We start from the raw sequence: 20,976 nt of genomic DNA, 5'->3' as shown, positions 1-20,976 counted from the left end.
ACCGAGAAAAGGAAGGAAGGACAGACGAAGCCGCGTGAGATCCGAGACACCAGCCTCCACCGATTCAATAACCTGAGGAGGAAACAGATTGTGTCTGAGTTTCGGTAGATGCTGGTGTGGTGGATCTGGCATGCATGAAAATCTCCACCAAAGAGGGGAGCCGTCGACCCCCGCCGGAACAGAGCAAGCGCAACACCTCAGGGCCCCCCAGGCCGCGGCAGTTCGGCGGTTCTTCCTGATAAAGATGTATTGAGCAGAGTTTCTGTCACATCGTATCACAGAGCAGCTGGTAAAAACCCACTGAGCATCCTTAAAAGAAAGATCAATGCCGTCCACCTCATGGTTTACTGCAGTGTAAAACGACAGCAATTCTTGCATCCTCAAATGAGATACAGGCAGAAACTTGGATGGATGAGCGAGTTTTTGGCCGATCCCAAGTTAGGAGGTAATTTGATCAATTATGGGGTCGAAATTGCATTTCTTATGTTTTGTTTATTCAATGATCTCCATGTGAGTACATTAGTGTGCCATCAGTGGTGCTCAGGTGTGCTGTGGGAATTTCATCCAATTACACTTAATTGGTGTAAAATTGATTTATTTACTGCAAAGAATGTATTTTTGTTCCTTTATGCCAGTAACATTTAGTGGTAGACAGAATAATTAAATGCGTTTCTTCGAGATGGAAACTGTTGTTGTTCAGCAAGTACTCTTCCTCATGTGAGCTACAGGGTTCGAATCTCACCTCTTTGTCAGTCCAGCTTTTTAGAAAGGAGTTCTCCTCAGGCAACACAGTTGTGCTTTTCACACCTGTGTTAGCTCATCATGGGAGCCTTTCTTCACATCTCCCTTTTAAGCAAGCTGTCAGAGAAGCCTCAAGGTCTGAGTGCAAACAGGCAGTTATGGTCTGCTTGTGTAACACCTAAACAGAATATGACACGTGTGAAATGCAGAATGCAAAAAGCCAATATAGCAGAATAGGCAGGCCTGTTAGTAAGCCAAACACAGCAAACATTCGAGAAATATTTATTGAAGTCTTGCGAATGCCCAAATGTGTAAGGTCCTTTAAAAACCCACAAGCAGCTTGAACACTGATGCCACTAACCCAATTTTAAATGATCAGCAACTAATACCAACTAAGAAGCATGTTTTTAAAATGGGTAGGTTGATAGTTACAAATGGCAGTTAATAACAGTCTATTTTGCCTTCACGTCAGAGGGCGGCTAATTACTGCATGTGGAGCAGGTTCAAAGAGTGTATTAAATCAGACCTGTCAAGTGTTGATGGGGGGAGAGGAGGGTCAATTATTGGTCACAACAGCATGTCTCATAATATGAGAAAAGGTCTTATTTCTATTATTTTTATTTTTGGTTCCATTATACAGTAACTCAAAAAGGGAGTATGTATGCAGATGTTCAATTATATCTTGTCATGGGCACGGTTGGGAGGGTTACTTTTAAAATGTATTCTGTTACAGTTACAAGTTACCTGCTAAAAAAAATGTAGTTAGTAATCTAAGTACCATAATATTAAAGTAATGTAACTTGATTACTTTTGAATTACTCCAATAAGACAAAATAAAAATAAATATCGCCACAATATATATTCTTTACAATGTGCCCCTGCTATTTGTGGGTGATAGGGACCCGGGCAGCCTACAAATAGCAAAAATCCTTGTGTAAAAGCATGTAGGCTATTGATTGATTTATTGATTGATTGAAGGCCATATGCTGTTTTCGAACTGTTACTGAAAGCAACCACACCTCACAGTTATAGATAGATAGATAGATAGATAGATGTTGTGTATGATGTTTAAATAGTGAATTAGTGGGAGGAAGATTTGTTTGGAAGGTGTAACTCACATTATGATTGTAGGCTATTGGGCTAGCTAGCAAAAAGCTACAGCGCGTTGCATGCCGCTGGACTCTCAGCTCAAACTTCTGCCCGCGCGGGTGTGGAGGACACGACTAGTCAGTTCGTCCCCACCTCCCCGACATGTAGCAACGGTCCCACTCGTGCGGGCGTGCACGCTCGCTCTGTAGCTCTATCTCTCTCTCTGTCTCTTTCTCTCACCCTCGCTCTCTCTCACACTCTCTCTCATGGGAGATATTGTAATACCTCAAAGTAATCCCCATTTTTAACAAATGTACCTTTAATCTGATTACATGTTTTTTCCTGTAACGGTAACGGAATAAAGTAAAAAAAATTTTTTTTTAATCTGATTATGTAACGGCGGCACATGTATTCCGTTACTCCCCAAGCCTGGTCATGGGGCAACACAGAAGAAATGACACTTCCACACAATGAAAAGTAGTCAATGTACAGCTTCTATAACAGTGTAAATGTATTGTTGCCTCAAATTACAGTGGTCCCTTGCTACTTCGTGTTTCACTTACTGCGGATTTTTATCCCTCCCGTTTTGAATAGTGAGTACCCCATAAAATTATTTATGCTGCTATTTTTGTCCTTTTTTGTCATATTTGAGTAAATATAAACAGCTATTTTTTTCATTCAACTAAATCTATTACACTTATTTTGTAAATTAAGAAACATGTATCATGATAAGTTTTTTTTAAATAAAAAGTTTTACATTTTACTTCTTTTAATTATTCAAGTCAGTTTCCCCATTAATGGTGAGCTATTTCTAGACCAGATCCCAGTACACAATGTGTGTCTTATTCCTCCAACATCCGACCCCACCCTGCACACGTGCACTTGCAGAAGTTAGTTTAAGGCTATTAACTTCAACTCCACAATTTATGCAACTCCACAAGAAGACCTCATTAAGGTGTTGTCTTCATAAAAGATTGACAGACAGGAAACTTGACTTGTTTACTTCCCGATTGAATGGGCTCTAATCTGTACAGAACAGAATGGCAAATTAGCAGTGCGGCCAGTTAGCCAACAGCAGGTGCGATGAACACGCTCCCCAACAAGCTTCTTTTTTCTTTTTAAGTGACTGAATTATTTAAATTAAAGTTTTAAAATCATTACAAAGGCCCAGGGACATCTTTGTGATTGGGGCCCTGGTATACCATTCCAACTACCCCCACCACCACACACACACACACTCCCACTTGACCACCCCTGATCATAAGTAGGGGTGTGCCAAAAAATCTATTCTCATAAGAATCGCGATTCTCATTTAGTACGATTCAGAATCGATTTTAAATGTCCCAAAATCGATTTTATTTAAATTATTTTATACTGTCGTGCCTTTGTCTGTGTGTGCCTTTATTTGGACCGCTGTTCATGTTGTACCGGATTTGGCCACTTAGGGGCAGTGTGGTTTCACTCGGTCTAATGCACTGTTAAGTTGTAGCCACATTAGAGAGTAAAAGGAAAAAGTCAGGATCAATTTATTCCAATAAAAGTTTTTTTTTTTGCAGTGTGGAGCCGATCTTTTGAGTGATAAAAGTGCCGCGAGTAGCGCGCTAATTAGCATTAACAAGTCAGACTGGAGTAGATCATTACAATTCCTTGCACATCTATAGATTAAAGCAAAAGTCATTGTCAATCAAATCATTTTGAATCAAAAGTCCTTCTTAATCGCAAATCGATTCTAAATCGAATCGCAAACCCAAAAATCCGAATCGAATCGTGAGACATTCAGAGATTCATACAAGAACACAAATGTCAATGTTTGCCTTTGTCTTGCGTGGTGTCTCGTAACGTTTTAGCAATTGGTTAAGATGTTAAAAATGGCTATTCTGTACCAGGCTTAAATCCTGAATTTCAATAAGTAATTTAATACGTAATCTTGCGTGACAATTTACTTTTTATTTATTTTATATCTTCCTTTCTTTCCTTTCTGTTTTTTAAATTAAATTGCATTGAAACTGAATATATTATTCCTGGATGCCGTTTAAGACCACTTTTGTGCCTATTCCTGTTCACTTACCAATAAACAATTAACATAAAAAATGTCTTAGCAAATATACATTAATTATTGTTATTCATCAGGTTTACAGAATGATTTAGTGCCAATCGTTGACACTACTGCTGACAGTCAGGGTTTGCTAGTCACCTTTACTCCAGATATCATATGTCCACCGGCTGCTCCAAATAGAACCAACTGCTCTCATGTCAAACTTGGTGAAATATCCGAGCCCCGCCATGTGTGTCTTTTGCAGAAAAGATAAAGCTAATAAATCTGTCATTGCTCACAGAAGCACACAAATTGCATCTTACCTAGTCACTAGGAGCAATTTTCTAAGGGAAGCCTGGGGAAATGTTATTATTGTGCAAATGTTGGTGTTAATCATATTTGCACACACTGTAATCATGTTGTTGATTGACGAACTTATGTAAGTTGTTATGGAAAAAGAGGATAAATGCAGCAAGCTTGGAAATGATTCATTTACAGGTTGTGCCGCCCCCATAACCTTTTACTTTTCCTTCATTTGTATTTCTCTAATCCCACTGCTTTCACCAAACGGTATACGCAGGAAGCTGTATCAGCATGAGCACTTTCACACAAAATAGCAACATTAGAGAACACACACACATGCAATGATGTGCAAGTATGGCCAGCCGATCACGGTATCAACTGCATCCCTTCACGGTAGAGGTATATATCACGGTATAGAATTAAGTGTGTGTTTAATTTTTTTATAAGCTATATGGATTAAAAAAAAAAAAAAAAACGATGAAAGAATAAATTTACTTTGGATAACAACATGTATTGTGCAAATCTCGTATTAAAATTAAAGGTCAGCACTCTCAAAATAGTGCAAACAAAAATATTCAGGGCTCTACACTAACTTTTGCACTGGTAGCACTGGTGCTAGCAACTTTTTCAGTTGGTTGCACCACACCGGGGTTGGTGACACCTTTTGGAGGGCGGGGGGATACAGCTTGACCATATTTGCTCATGTACAGTATAGTTGTCTCAATTTGCATAGCGTAGTTTCAGATGACGTAAAGAATGATAGTGACTCAACATATCGCTGCAAAATATTTTACTGTAACAAGATTTGTCTGCACTAAAACAGGTAAATCATGTTATATTACTTTAAAATAAATGGGGGGGGGGTTGCTTTTGTGAACATTAGTTTGTTGAATGCAGAGGAGGCAGCTCTTAGCATGCCTAGCATCAGTCAAACCTGGCCCTTCAACAATACTTTGGATTAGGTCGTCCGATGCGGTGTTTCCCAACCAGGAGTACGTGAGCAAAATGCAGGGGTTATAATATGTAAACTCAGGTAACTGATGAAAATAAACTAAAACTGCTATAATATGACTCAGACTGTGTATTTCCTGTTTAATGCCTGTTGAAAAGGGACTATAGTAAAGGTGTTCTTTTATCTGGACTTTTATCTGTGTGAATTTGAAATGTCCGACAGTATTTGAATACAGCTGCTCGCCGAACGCTGTCATTTGTTTACGCTCCCGTTAGTGGCTAGTTGCTAACGCCGCAGACTTGTGTCGTGTCATACAATGACAGACTAATTAACAGGCTAATTAACTTTCTTAGTGTCCTTAATGGGCAATTAAGTATAATTTCGAGGTGTGGTTGTGTTAATGTTGAAAGACGACGGTCGCGCGAGAACGAGTCAAGATGGTCGCATTAACTGCGAGCCGAGCGCCATGCCGGGACGGAGATGATGTCATCATGCGCTATGCGGTGACGTCATCAACATGCGCTACCGCGGTAAGACGATAGAGTCAAAATCTCTACCTTCGGCAAAATGTATACCTTATATTGAATATACCGTTTATATCGCCCAGCCCTAGTGCAAAGCAGTGTTGCTCTCATCGCAGCACTGCTCACAACTACTTCTCACTTCATTGTTTCTCTGGCTCCATTGCCATTTATTTACTCCAGATTGTTACATTTCTCCATGGAATATTATAGTTTGTAATAAACGACATGACAGAAGCTCAAATGATCACGATGGGATCGCCTCCACTTTTAATTGATTTTTTAATAAAACCCATTCAGTAGGACACAGAAGCTAAGTTAAAATGTAATCATCTGCTGAACCTGAATAGCTGAAGTCTCACATGTTCCTCTTTTCAGGCACTGCTCTAATACACCTTATGGTGCCTTTAATGTTGGTACCTTGCGCCGATGGCACTGCCAGTTAATCTTCATTAAAGGGGCAATATTTTGGAAAATTGACATTTAATTGGTTGTACACGAATATTTGGTTCTCTAGAGTGCCTGCTCAAGTGTAAAATTAAACAATCGTAAAATTATTTTGTAATCTACCCGTTTCTGAAAATGTGCTTGTCAGTCAGACCTTCTGCAAAACGTGCCCGTTGTTACACAACAGTGAGGCAGATTTTCATAATAATCAGCCACACAGAATTTACCCGACCATGTCATAATCAGCTAAGTTGGGCAAAGATCCATCTAATATCCAAATTGTGTGATGTGTCCATGAAATTTTTCTACATGTGTGTTTGCTTTTTGTCGGCCACGGCGCACACTCACTGGCTAGAGGTGTGTAAGAGTTTTGTCATTTGAAAGGTGACACAGGTTCGTGTCTGAGAGTATCACTATTTTCGGTTTTGATCTTTTCAGACTTAACTCGTGGGTAGTATTTTATTTTGAAATAGCCTGGTCAGAACCATCAAAAAGCCCAAAACGGGTTACAATACCACCCAGGGGTTGAGTATTATGTGCAAACCAGGATGCCAGTGAAGTTGGGATGTTGAAGAAAATGTAAATAAAAACAGAATACTGTACAATGATTAGCAAATTCATGACAAGCCCAACTCAAGCCTATATTCAAGTGAATACAAAACGAAGATAAGATATTTAATGTTCAAAATGATCAAATTCCTTTTTTTCCTCCCAAATATTTACTTATTTTGAATTAATGTCTGCAACAGGTTCCAAAAAGCTAAGGCAGGGGCATGTTTATCACTGTGCCACAACACCTTTCCTTTTAACAACTGTCAATAAGTGTTTGGGATCTGAAAACACAAATTGTTGAAGCTTTGCACTGGCGGAGCCAAATAGGGGTGTTAAATAAATTGATTCTGCAATATATCGCGGTCTTACACCGCATAATTCTCGAATCGATTCGATATGCAGCTGAATCGATGTTTAAACATTCATTTTTGATGGAAATATTATTATTATAATATACAAAACATCTTACTCACACGTTAATAAGCATGGAAGAAAATTATATATTATTGGAATATTAAGCCTTAATATTTTATTTCAATGCTGTTCAAACATGAATCAGATTGCAACTGTTAAATACAGTGGCTCACAATTATAAGCCTTAAGTTTCAAATAAATAAATACATTTTCATACAAACCTTACAGTGTACATGTACAAGTTTACTGATTAGTATTTTCTAAATTTGAGTACAAAAAAATCCCAATAATCAATTTATAGATTCGTATCGCGATTAATCAGTATTGAATCGTGACCTATGAACCGTGATACGGATCGAATCACCAGGTACTACGCAATTCACACCCCTAATGCCAAATAATGCATTTCATAATAAATACATTTCAATCGGAGTCTCTAAATGTTGACATATATTTAAGTAGGCCTGCAGGAGATTTATGCACATGATGTGCTGTTTATCAACAATGTACAAAAACATTAAAAGTCTATGAAATAATTAACATCAGTGTTTAACATGAATGACATTTTTACGCATGCACTTGTTTAGTTTAATTCATTAAAGGCACAAGCCACATTTTGTCACATTTATGCCAATCATTTGGCGCCTGCGGGGTCCAATCACATTTGAGCAGGGGCACGTGCCACCTCGGCCTCCCCTCTGGCTCCGCCAGTGAAGCTTTGTAAGTGGATTTTTTTCCTGTTCTTTCTTGATGTGCATCTTCAGTTGCTCCACAGCCAACATATTATGTGCTTCATAATGCGCCACAGATTCTCTGAAACTTTTGATATTATAGACCATAGATGATGAAATCCCTAAATTTCTTGCAATTGCATATTGAGAAATGTTGTTCGCAATTGTTCACAAGGTGGCGTACCTGACCCCATCCTTGCTTGTCAACAACTGAGCTATTCAGGATGCTCCTTTTTAGCCAATTATGACACTCGCCTATTGCCAACAAACCTGTTCACCTACGGAATGTTTTAAGCAGGTGCTATTTGAGTATTCCTCAACTTTTTGAGTCTTTTGCTACCACTGTCTGCTTTTTGGAACCTGTTGCAGGCATCAAACAACAAACAAACAAAAAATAGCATTCATCCGTTTGAATATTAAATATCCTATATTTGTAATGCAGTCAGTCAGAATATAGGTTAAAATGGATCCGCAAATCATTGTATTCTATTTTTATTCATGTTTTACACAACATCCCAACTTCATTGGAGTTGGGGTTTATAATTTGGGAGGTAGTTGTGTCTGTGTGTTATTTTTTGTGAGAATGATGTGGTTTTGAATTTAACCCTTGTCGTTTGGGTTTCCACTGCCCAGCCGTGTATGCTGGATCACAATAGCTGCATCACTTATGAGTCCAACAGGAATATAACCAGGAATGTAGAAACCAAGTGCCTCATTTATCAAGCGTGCGTACAAACATTCCCACGCAAAGTGGGGGTTTGATCAATTTGGACCCGAGCATGATGACGTGCGTAAAATTACGCGCAGCTCTGACTACGCATACGCACAAAACCTTGCAGTAGAACAGTGACATTACCAGCAAGCCGAAATTGAGTTCCCAAACATTTGGAGTCATAGGTTAATTGCAGCCACATTTCAATAAACACAAAATAACACGTGAATTTAGCTACGTGAACAGGAAATGGTTTCATACAACTGATGCTAGAAGAGTCTGCAATTTAAGTGGAAGTTCACATGCCATAATCACTGGATGCCCGGAGCAAACGGATAATAAATTGTCAACGGGGGTGGATTGACAGATGTTTCAGCAACATGTCAACTGTGACAGAGTTCACACATGACGTGCGCACTCGATGATGTGACAATGTGTCCCCGCGCACAAAATGTAAATATGAATTGAAATGTTGGCAAAGGCAAATTAGATGCCTTTACATATTTATGGCCATTACCACAGTGTATTTCTATAATCTTCAGGGTTCAGGATGTGAAAGCAGGATGAACTCATACACTAGTCTGAAGGGACTAACAAGCATGCTTGTGCACTTAAACTCACGACACCAAATGATCCCTTATTGAATTGCTGCCTTGTCTCCAAAGTGGTTTACCCGTTATATCCCCTCACACCTGACTGATAGCCATTATACTCGCTTTGAACCTCTACCATGTCAAAAGAAAAATACAAGAACACCTAACAAAATCAATCAATGTCATGCTGAAGAAAGACAGTGTGTCAAGCAAGTGCACATAAACTGTATAGTAATAAATAAGCTGATAAAATCATAACCTGACTACCACATTCTGTGGGATTCATCTCCATTGAACTGGTCTTTCTGCAACATCAGAAAGTTGGCAGGGAGTGTTGTATCCTGTGCCTCTCCTTCCAATTCACATACTCATTAATTATGCAAAATGATAAATCACACAAATGTTTAAATAACTGTACATGCATTTTATGTAATACATAAAGCTGACCGGAAGTTTGTTCTCCAGGCATATTTGTCCATATTCCAAATTATGACGCACTTGTTGCCAAATATTTGAAGCGTGCATTCACGTTTGGATGAGAGACAAAGCAGTAGCCCCGCTGTGTGTAATTTTTCAATGGGTGTGTGGCATACGCTGACCAAGGTTGTATTGATTCAGCTTGCGTGAGGCAGCTTTTCTGCCGTGAAGTCTCATCCATCAATCAAAGTAGGGGCTGTGCTGAACTCCCAAAGGAGACAACTGTCATTTCTGTTCTACAGGGACATACTTCAACCAATCTTGCTTCAAAATAGATGACAGTCCTGATATTTAGAGTTGTGCAACTTGTGTGGTTTTTTTTGCTGTAGTATGACCTGTTTGACTAACATCCCAAATAATCATTTAGTGAGCAATCAAATGTAAAAAATTATGATGAGCACCTGTTATGTTTCTACATCCATCTATGGTTTTGAGGAAATCTTCAACATTCATTAATCCACTGCACACACTCATTCTCTTTTTCTAATCAGGTAATTACTTATGGTTGTGCCTTGGCGCTGCCGCGGCCTGGGGGGCCCTGGGGGGTTGTGCTTGCTCTGTCCTGGCAGGGGTCGACGGCTCCCCTCTTTGGTGGAGGTTTTCATGCATGCCAGATCCACCACACCAGCATCTACCAAAATTCAAACACACTTCTCACACTCACTTCTTCCTCTGTCATTGAATCGGTGGAGGCTAATGTCTGTGGATCTCACTCTGCTTCATCTATCATTCCTTCCTTTCCTCAGTCTTTCCTTTGGTCTCTTGAGGTCTCCCTAATTTGTTGGAATTTAGATGTTTCTGGGGTTGGTGAAAGATTCTGTCTTGGTAACCCGGTGGGTAGTAGGTGATGTCTGGTTGGTGCTGGATTTCACTTTTGTTTCTTTTCTTTGATCCTTCCTCGGGTCTCCTGACAACTTCACGACTCTAGCGGGATTCTGAAGTATTCGGTTTATGTGAACGGTATGGGATTTTTAATAGGTTTTAGGTGAATTAATGAACACACACTCACACGCACGCACATACTCACGCACAAAAAAAAAGAGAGAGAGAGCAATGATGATGACATGTCGAATCGGTAAGATTACCAAATGAACAATACTGAGCTCTCTCTCTCTCAAAAAAAAAAAAAAAAAAAGTCATCTTTGGTCTAATCTTAGGAAGAAGAAAAAAAGCACGAACATTTTTACCAGATAAAAATGCACGAAGCGCCTCTCGCTGTTCAACATTCAACAAGGAAACGGTGAGTAATTCTGCGAGAACAGAATTAATTGCAGCACCAATTCGTCTGTTAGGTTGGTTTGTTTCCCCCTGCCATCGGCGCTTCTTGGTTTCATCCTTCCCTAAACAACACCTGATTGGTCCGGTCTAAAAAAGGTGAAGATGTATTTCTTGTAGTATTTGTGAACAAATACCGCAAGAATTCAGCTTGCTGGCAAGGTTAGAATTTTGCTGAATAACTTATATATTCCAAAAACACAATATTAATTAGAATACAGTGTTTAGACTAGTGGGGCTGAATACAAAACTAGACATATTATTGTAAAGAACATTTTTAGGTTGACGTCCCCTTTAAATCATGTTTATTTTTCCAGGAATACAATTTAAGACAGATGTATTATTTCTTCTTAGAAATGCGAACAGCTACTGCCTTTTATGCTGTTCCCATAATCATTTTGCTGGGTTTTATGTTTTTATTTCAGATTAAATCTTTTGAACTCCATATTTGGGCATTTCAATGTTATTCTGCCTGCAGTGTACTTTAACGTGTGCGTGCATGGTCATTTTCACCCTGATGAAAGCCAATGTGAGTTTCAGTGGATTTAACATAATTGTACTTAATGGCCACGGAAATGGCCTGTGAGCCTCTTCTGCAGAATTTGCTGAGGAACAAACAGATTATGTTTTTCTGTGCAGGTCGAAGTCACTCTTACAATGTGTTGGTACACACATTCTGTGCATTGTCTGAAAGATGTTCATTTCTTTTTCTAGTTGATATGTTTTGCATAGCCAAAATGCACACACTTGCACACACCATTGCATAATTTGACATGCCCATTTCCCAACGTTAACATGATAAAAATGCTGTGTCTATGCTAAATTATGCATGAAAAATGTTCTAATCACTGAAACTGTCACATTTGATTATATCGGAAAGGATTTAAAATCACTCGACAGTTAGTGGAGGCGAGGTTGGGATAATACTTCTATGTGTGGTATGTTAAGGAGTTTATAAAAAATAACATAATTAAAAGAAGATAAAAGAGGAACAACTGGATTTATACTTGTCTTGGGCAACCATAAGATTCTGTGTTTTTGCTACGTTATGTGGTTTTGTGCGTACGTATGGTCAGAGCTGTGAATAAATTTACACACGTCGTCACACACATCAAAATTGATCAATCCTACATTCTTTCCACGGTGTGGGCATACTTATTGCCCCCTGGCTCGGTGACTGTACATTGGGGTTCATCTCGGTGGATGAGAGCGTAGCCTCCCTCCGCCTTCAGGTGGGGGGGACGGGTCCTGACTATTGTTTATGCCTACACATCAAACAACAGTTCAGAGCACCCACCCTTTTTGGAGTCCTCAGAGGGTGTGCTGGAGAGCGCTCCCCCTGTGAACTCCATCGTTCTGCTGGGGGACTTCAATGCTAATGTGGGCTGACAAGTGAGACCTGGAGTGGTGTGATTGGGAGGAAACGGCCCCCCGATCAGAACCCGGGTGGTGTTCTGTTATGGACTTCTGTGCTCATCACGGATTGTCTATAACGAACACCATGTTCAAACATAGGGGTGTCCATATGTGCACTTGGCACCAGGACATCCTAGGCAGCAGTTCAGTGATCGACAGTAGTCGCGCCATCGGACTTGCGGCCACATGTTTTGGACACTCGGGAGAAGAGAGGGGCTGAGCTGTTAACTGATTACCACCTTGTGGTGTGTTGGCTTTGATGGTGTCTTGGTTATCTGACCTTTGACAGGCTGTGCTGCACCATACTACGCAACTTTGGTGGATTTGATCGAGGTGCGAGCATATAGTTTGTGAGCTCCATGGACAATTGGTGATGTTATCATATTTCATTCTTAAATATAACAACAGCGTGCAATGAACCCTCTGAATCATTGTAGAAATGTATTCTTCTTCTTATTATTATTATTATTATTGTTGTTGTTATTGTTATTTGTGTTATTATTATTGTTATAATCATATTTAATCTTCTTTTTTTTAATCCCCTGGAATAGCTGGGGAGCGGGGATTGTCACACACGGACGCACAATCAATGGTGGAAGGTGGTCTCCAAATGCCCACTTCATAGTAGCCATCATCCGCAAGTGGAGATCTTCTTGCAGTTCCTTATAAACATAATTTGTGCGCATCGATCTCCTGCATGGATTCCAGCGAGTCAGTTCTGCTTCCGCCATATGGACCCTGCACTGAATTTAAACGGGAATAAGAGAAGCAGCTTCACTCTAAAAATAGTTGTAACTCAATTATGGATCAAAAATGGACCAATCCACTTTATGCGTCAATTTGACCCAACTTTCTGGGTTGTTTTATACAAAATTACCCATTTTTCTGACCCAAGTAAAGGATCTGACCAATATTTATGAGTTGTTTTACACTAAAAAAAACATTTCTTGACTCAAAGTTGGTTCAAATAGAACAAAGTAGAGGATTGGTCAATTTTTGGCCCATAGTTGGGTTATTTTTGACCCAACTGTTTTTAAAGTGTTCCTTTGACCGGGAAGCAAGACAGCTGTGTTTAGTCCCAAAACGACGCAAATGCCAATTTCCATCTGTGTGCATCTAAGAAAATATGCACACAGTTAAACCACACTTTGACTTAAGAGTTGCACCAGGCACAAAAATAAGGTCTAGAGCAAAAGTCACTGACTTTGGTCCTTGAAGGCAAATGAGGGCAACTATGCAGCATGTTTTGGATGTTTCTGTCTTCCATCACACCAGTTGGCGATGCCTGACCTCGAGTGTACGCAGGGAGAATTGGAACCATCCTGGAACTCAAGAAAGCCATCAGGGTGGAGGAGATTAGATCCATTCCTGGATTGGTTTGTAAGGATGTCATGGACAATTTTGTGCTGTGCCTCAAGAAATGCTCACAACTGAATGGAGGTCATCTGGAACATAGGCTGTTGAGAATAAAGCACAAAAGACATGTTTTAGACACAATAAATTATTTATAACCAAAGTTGCAGAATATTAAGAGATGTGCCCTATCGATGGTCACCCTGTAAAACATGTTTGCTTCAAGACAAATCATGCATGATGTATTTTTTGTTTTTGTTTTAACCAATCTTGGCACAAACTATATATAAACATTCTGTCACGGTGTGGTCACGGAGCGGCGCGGTGTCTGTCGGCGTGTGAAGTGGAGGACCCAAAATGCAGGGAGGCAGGAGAACCACAGCAGGAGTGCGAAACTGGCGTGCTTTATTTGACAGAAAACACTAACCAGGGTACTGGTTAATGCTAACTAAACAACAAACTGAAAATATACAAAATCAAAATGACAGACAGAACTCCGGGGGTGACCGTGACAAGCGGCATTTTGGGTCCTCCACTTCACACGCCGACAGACACCGCGCCGCTCCGTGACCACACGTGACAGAATGATCCCACCATAAATGGACCCAGCGGACCAAGAGGCAGGTACCGTTCCAGTTTCGGCGGCGCGCATGCAGCGCCCGCTTCCAGTTTCCGGCGGCGCATGTGGAGCGCCCGTTGCCAGTTCTGGCGGCGCTCGTACAGCGCCCGTTGCCGATGTTCTGACGGCGCTCGTGTAGCGCTCGTTGCCAATTTTTTCCGGCGGCGCTAGTTGAGCGCCCGTTGCCAGTTCTGGCGGCGCCCGTACAGTGCCCGCTTCCAGTTCCAGCGGCGCACGTCCTGCGGCCGCCACCGGTTCCCGTTCCGGCGGCGTGCGGCAGCGGCCCCCGGCCCGTTTGCCTGTGCCGCTGCAGCCCCTGGCCCGTTCGCCTGTGCCGCTGCAGCCCCTGGCCTGATCGCCTGTGCCGCTGCAGCCCGTTCGCCCGTGCCGCTGCAGCCCCTGGCCTCTACGCCGGAGCCGTCATCATGGTTCCGCTACCGACGTTGACTTTTGTTTGGGACGTCTGGGATCCGTCCCTTAAGGGGGGGGGGTACTGTCATGTCTGGGAAGATCTGGTTTTGGTTGAGGGTCCCGATTGGTCCTGAGTGGGTTCCAGCCCTTCCGGGTTGACCAATCCGGGCCCTCAGCCACTTATGCCTGGCCCCAGGGGTGGGTAGTTACCCAATTAGTGTGAGTGTATTTAATTCCCGGGTGGTGATCAGTCGGCGTGGGATCATTGCCGCTTGTCACGGTCACCCCCGGAGTTCTGTCTGTCATTTTGATTTTGTATCTTTTCAGTTTGTTGTTTAGTTAGCATTAACCAGTACCCTGGTTAGTGTTTTCTGTAAAATAAAGCACGCCAGTTTCGCCCGCACTCCTGCTGTGGTTCTCCTGCCTCCCTGCATTTTGGGTCCTCCACTTCACACGCCGACAGACACCACGCCGCTCCGTGACCACACCGTGACACATTTAGACAGACAGAAAACCAATTTGTCTTAAAAAAAAAAATTGTCAGCGCCGTGTTTCAGTCCTGCTACCGGCAGTCTCAACAAAAAAGTTATTGAGCTTCTACAGCCCCAAATGCATCCTTCCCTTATATCCATTTTCACTGAATGTTTTTTCCGATGCATGAAAGCCAATCTTAATGATTCACCCTTCTGACTGCCTCCACTAAAAGCTGCCGGCTAACTACTGTTCTTGTAAGAACAGCAGATGGTCTCCCCCTTTGTAGCATTTGATGTCACTCAGCGGGAAGCAGTGATGATGAAGTGATATTTGAAGAATCCTTGATGAAGGCAGATTGCCTGTGTTGCAGGTATTATGTATGTGTGGCCATCCTGATCTACTTCCTTCCTTTGCTGGTGATGGGTTGTGCTTATCTCGTGGTGGGACTGACCCTGTGGGCCAGTGAAATCCCAGGAGACTCTTCGGATCGCTACAAGGAGCAGCTAACTGCCAAACGCAAGGTATGCCACCATTGAGCCACCCACAAGTGTTTATTCTATTTTATTGGACAAGCTCCTAATAAAAATTCTCTTATGTCTTGATTTCATGTCATGCATAATGGCTTTGACCGACAATAAACTATACCAATGGGCCTTGTTGGAGCCAAGTATAGCAGCTTTATTGTTCAAGTGAAAGCACTTTATGTAATGTGTAGTCAAGTACATAATACCGTAAAATGTACTTCATTTCTAATCTCATTGTCATCGCTACGTATACTTATCATGAATTATTAATGAAGTTGATCCTGCTGTGCATGGCTCATGTGATGTTTATTGAGCTGACATTTTGTTCTCTTCCTGCAGCTATGTTATCTCTAAGAACGTACCAATTGAATGAATGTATACTTTATAATTGATTGGATTTATTTAATTATGAGATGGAAGGATTTAATGTAGAATAGATTTGCAATAAAAAAAATTATGTGTATGTGTGACATGCTTGTATATGCATGTCAATAATGTCATATCAGACATGATTGAATTGTTGTACCATTAACAAACAACATACAGGTTCTGGCAAACTTTGCACAATAAGCAATTCATATGCAATAAAGTACTCAACTGAAGCATCCAATAGGTTTAGTCAATTTGAATGCTTCCATTAGGTAACCAATTAAATTTTTCTTTTATTTTCCCTAATTTCCTTCTTATTGAACATAATGTACAATATATTGTACTTATTCAAGAAGGGTTTGATGCATGTATAGCCTACTGTGGTGTGAAAAAGTGTTTGCCCTCTTCTCAAAGTTTCCCCACTTTAAGGCTGCAACTACTGATACTGATTGTTTTAATAATTGATTAATCAGTCGATTACTTTGTCCATTAATACATGAAATGGATACAGAAAACTAAAAAACAGGACAGTATTTCAAATTAACAATGCAGAAAAAATAAACAAATGTTTTATTTTGATTCAACACAAAGATAATCAGTCTGTTATCATGGAGGACATCAGAAATCTGAGAATATTTACTGTTGAGAAGCTGAAATGCTGAGGATTTGGACAATTGTGTATTCTAAAAGGTATCTATATGACTAAATGATTATCAAAAATAATTACTGGTGATTACTTGTTGAATAATTAAAGCTACATGACCCTCTGTATGCACTCAATTCTATATGTCTTATTAGCTTACTTATTTACATACATTTGGAAAGATCCATTTACGTCATGTTTGGTGTGACGGAACATTGGATCCTTGATGTGTGTTGCAGGTGGTGAAGATGATGATTGTGGTGGTGTGTACTTTTGCTGTCTGCTGGCTGCCCTTCCATGTTTACTTCCTGCTGCACCAGTTTTTTCCCGATATGTTTGAGAAAACCTTCATCCAGCAGGTCTATTTGGCCATCATGTGGTTGGCCATGAGTTCCACCATGTACAACCCGGTCATCTACTGCTGCCTCAATGACAGGTAAGCATGTGAACTGAACTCATATATAGCTTTAGATGGTTTGTTACATATTGCAAGAGCCAAGTTGAAAGCCTCTTCCAAATGTTCTGCATAAAGAATAATCAACGGACTCAGGGGCCACTTCAATGGTCATTTGTTAAACAAGCTAAAAATAATATAGTGTTATGTTAAACTTGTACTTGATAGCTGTCTGTTAAAGGTAATAAGTAGAGCTGTCAAACGATTACATTTTTTATTCAGATTAATCACATTTTAGAAATCGGATTAATCACGATTAATCACCTAATAAAAAAGTTTTTTTATCAATATTTTTTCCCCGCCAAATTTGAAGAGCACCGGTTATGTGTTAATTATTTTGACATTTAATGTTATGAGGATGTCTTAAAAATTTTTTTGATCCACTGCTCATGCTCATCCTCCTCTTTTTCTAATCAGTTAATTACTTGCATGATTTAAAATGGGGGAAAAAATGACCGCAATATTTTGACATGAACAAATATTCTAAATGTCATACGCAAACATTCTTTGTATGCTTTACTTCAATGCATGTAATTGTGTTTATTGCTCAAACACAACCTGTGCTACCTTAAACGTAGCCATCCGTTGTCACGCTAAAGGATAATCTGTAGTTAAAATTAAAAGTGCGATTAATCTGGGTTAATTCATTATTAATGCAATAATTTTTTTATGATTAATTAACTAGTTAACGCTTTAACTTTGACAGCACTAGTCCCCCCCACCCTGTATAGATACGTCTCTGCGCCAAATCACATCTCCAACAAGAGACAACAGAGCAAGCTGTAGTCAGCTGACAAAGCTGTATTAACTTGAAATGTGTTATGTTCATGAAGTGGGTGCTGATGTGGGGCAGACCATTTTTCTTCTAAATTACAATTATCTTTTGTCTTTCAATTCATCTGGGCATTATGAAAAGAAATCTTGTCGAAGGTATACAACAAATAGTTTATTTGCATTTTTAGAAAAGCTCTAAATAGCTTTGCGGGCCGTGCCAATTGTTTTTCTCACTTCTCCTGCCTGACTGCTTGGTCATCAAGATTGGAGGATCTGTAAATCCAGAACAGTTCTTTTTACAACAGGGAAGTTTGATACAGCATGCTCTTTATCGGTTATCTATACTGTGACAGATATTTACTGGAAAATGCAGTGTGACAAATGACGCTTGAGAGGGGACAGACAAAGAGAAAAGCGATAGCAAAACAAACACACACAAAGAGAACAATAGCAGGATAATATGGTATATGAATACTAAAATATATATTGGAATTGGGCACTAGGACCTTTTGTGTAAATCCATCTTTAATGTTAACCCATTTGAACTGCATTGCTAATCAAAAGCATTCACCTAAACACAGAATAAGTCACTCAGATGAATTAAGTGTGACTAACACTCACTTGTTAATAACAACTTCCCTGCCTTTATTATGGATGAGTTTATGTTATGTGGGTATGATGTATTTTCCGTCCATTAGTGTTCTAGGCGTCTCTGTGAAAATCTATCATCACACTCATAATATGATCCATAGATCTACACACCTCAGATTAGTTTCAGCCTTATTTTCTCTGCGACAATCATTTAATCATTGTATTGAAGCGTAACATAACACTTAGGTCACCACATGACAGGTCAACATCAAATGAGCCATATATATTAGGGTGCATCAAAAAAACACAATTTTAGATTTTTTTATATGGCTGGGAGCAAAAAGTGTTCCAATATATCTAGAAATTACACATGCAAAATATGTATCCAATATATGATGGTTTAGGGGTGCCACAATATATTTGTTTTGTTTTTTACTATTTGGTCAATGGTGCCAAAGCAATGTGAGGTAAAACAAAAGACTGCTTCTCAAGAAACTGAAGTGACCTTCATTGTGTAAGTTGGAAGTTGCGTATGTCTAGTCTTATTACATTTTACTATTGTGTATGTGTGGGTGCGTGCGTGCGTGCGTGCGTGCGTGCGTGCGTTTGTGTGTGTGTGTGTGTGTGTGTGTGTGTGTGTGTGTGTGTGTGTGTGCGTGCGTGCGTGCGTGCGTGCGTGCGTGCGTGTGTGTGTGTGGGTGGGTGTGTGGGGGGGGGGGGTGTGTGTGGGTGTGTTTTTACTTTTACAGTCATAACATCAGCTAGCAAACGTTTGCTAACCACAGTTGGGCTAGTTAAGCAAACCTATTCAAAAAATGGTTACGTCATAACATGTTAAGATGGATCAGTAGGTTTTTCTTACAGTACAATAAACCCTCATTGATATGAAATGATAAATTCTTGACTGCTAAAGGAAATAAAATCGTTTCATAGCTAAAATGGCACAGAATTGCTACTCGTAATGTCCCGATTATTGTTAAGTACATTACACTATCATATATATAATTTATTAATTTTATTTTATTTTACTTTTCAGTCATTTAGGTCTTTAAAATAGTTATTTTGTGTTCATTACATAAAGCTAAATAAACTTGCAAAGGTTGGCTAACCAGAGTTAGTTAGTTAGTTAGTTAGTTAGTTAGTTAGTTAACAAACCTATTTAAAAATGGTTACATCATAACGTGTTAAGCTGCACCAATAGGTTTTTCTTTTTATATTATGAACACTGTTTAATAATAAATGGACAAAAAAATCTTGACAGTTAAAGTGAAAACATTTTGAAGGCTAAAATAGCACCGTAGCTAATAGAAATGACCCAATTAGTGTTAGTAATATCATGCTAAGATAGGATTGTAATAACTATCCATGTCAACATTTTTTTTCTTTTTAAGGCTAGGATGAAATGAGCTAGCAATGCTGCATTTAAAAAAAAAGTGAGCTCAATGTATGTGCAATCAATGTGATAAATGACTGTGACCGAGCGTGGCGTCAAGCTCACATCTAATTTTGTTGGAGTGGCCAGGAAGGAGCAGCATCTGCAGAATGTGCTGCGGGTAGTTGAACCTGACCGCAGCTAACAAGCCAACCTTCGCAGCTGCAAACACAAGCTAATCCTTGAATAGCTTGGTTACTCTTAAGGAGCCATATCCAGTGGGTGAGTGGATGATGCAATGGTAAAGTGGAGGGGACTCTGTCACTGACTGAGCAATTAAGTTTAGGGTTTAGTTAATAAACCATTTTATTTTTCTATTAGTTAGACACTAAAGAGAGATTGTTCCTCTATGTGTGTCAGTATTGCTCCTTGTGTGTAACAATAAAATCAATTCAACTTTATATGTGTCTCATTTCCATCACTACTTCAAAAAAATCAGGCTAAATCCACACGGACATGCCCCATTGACCTCCATTCATTATGTCTACTCAAATAAATGTAGCGTTTTTAAGGATGAGTTCTGAGAAATGTCCAAGTTCCTTTTAAGGGTAAACAAACTAAATTAATTTTGACGACCCAAGAGAATATACTACTGTTAAAAACGGTTCTGTATTCAACATTTCCCACTGAACTTAAGACAATCACACAAAAATTCGCAAAGGTTTGTGTGCTTGCCTTAAATTTCAATCGATTTCCTCAAGTGTTTCTTAAAGTCACTTTTTTTTAATAATTGGAACAAAATGCAATGCCAGCCAAATTCATATTTTCACATTAAAAATTCCCATTCAAATTTGATGCACCCTAATATATATGTACCATATATATGTATAAACTACCACAATACAGATAGTCACGTTCACAGTCCTCGGCTTAGAACATTACAATTTGGTAAACCCTAGGCTAGAAAGTACAATGAGCTCGCACTCACTGATTGAGACTCACACCATGACATGATGCCTGTCACTTGGATTTGGTGTGACAAAAAAAGACAGATGGTGCGTGTTAGATTCAATCAATCCTCTAACGTTGTCTTCCACCCGTTAATAGTATCCGTGCTGTCAGAAAAATTTGATT

The 20,976-nt window shown here is 39.8% G+C and overlaps 1 protein-coding gene across 2 annotated transcripts in view; it reads left to right on the top strand.

The window, feature by feature from the left end:
- The window catches only part of tacr1a (tachykinin receptor 1a), a 59,319-nt gene that overhangs the window by 26,000 nt on the left and 12,343 nt on the right, over window positions 1–20,976 (top strand). For both annotated transcript variants that reach the window (XR_015094879.1, XM_086076523.1), the window contains exons 3-4: window positions 15,486–15,636; window positions 16,891–17,087. Coding sequence is in view for 1 of the 2 variants with exons in the window: in XM_086076523.1 (XP_085932649.1) it covers window positions 15,486–15,636; window positions 16,891–17,087 (348 nt within the window). In the remaining variant the exon portion in view is untranslated. The remainder of the gene's footprint in view (window positions 1–15,485; window positions 15,637–16,890; window positions 17,088–20,976) is intronic.

This window comes from Leptonotus elevatus, chromosome 5 (assembly GCF_054856555.1).
Source record: "Leptonotus elevatus isolate MCC_2025b chromosome 5, RoL_Lele_1.0, whole genome shotgun sequence".
NCBI lineage: Eukaryota > Metazoa > Chordata > Actinopteri > Syngnathiformes > Syngnathidae > Leptonotus > Leptonotus elevatus.
This window is presented reverse-complemented; position numbering and strand designations above follow the sequence as displayed.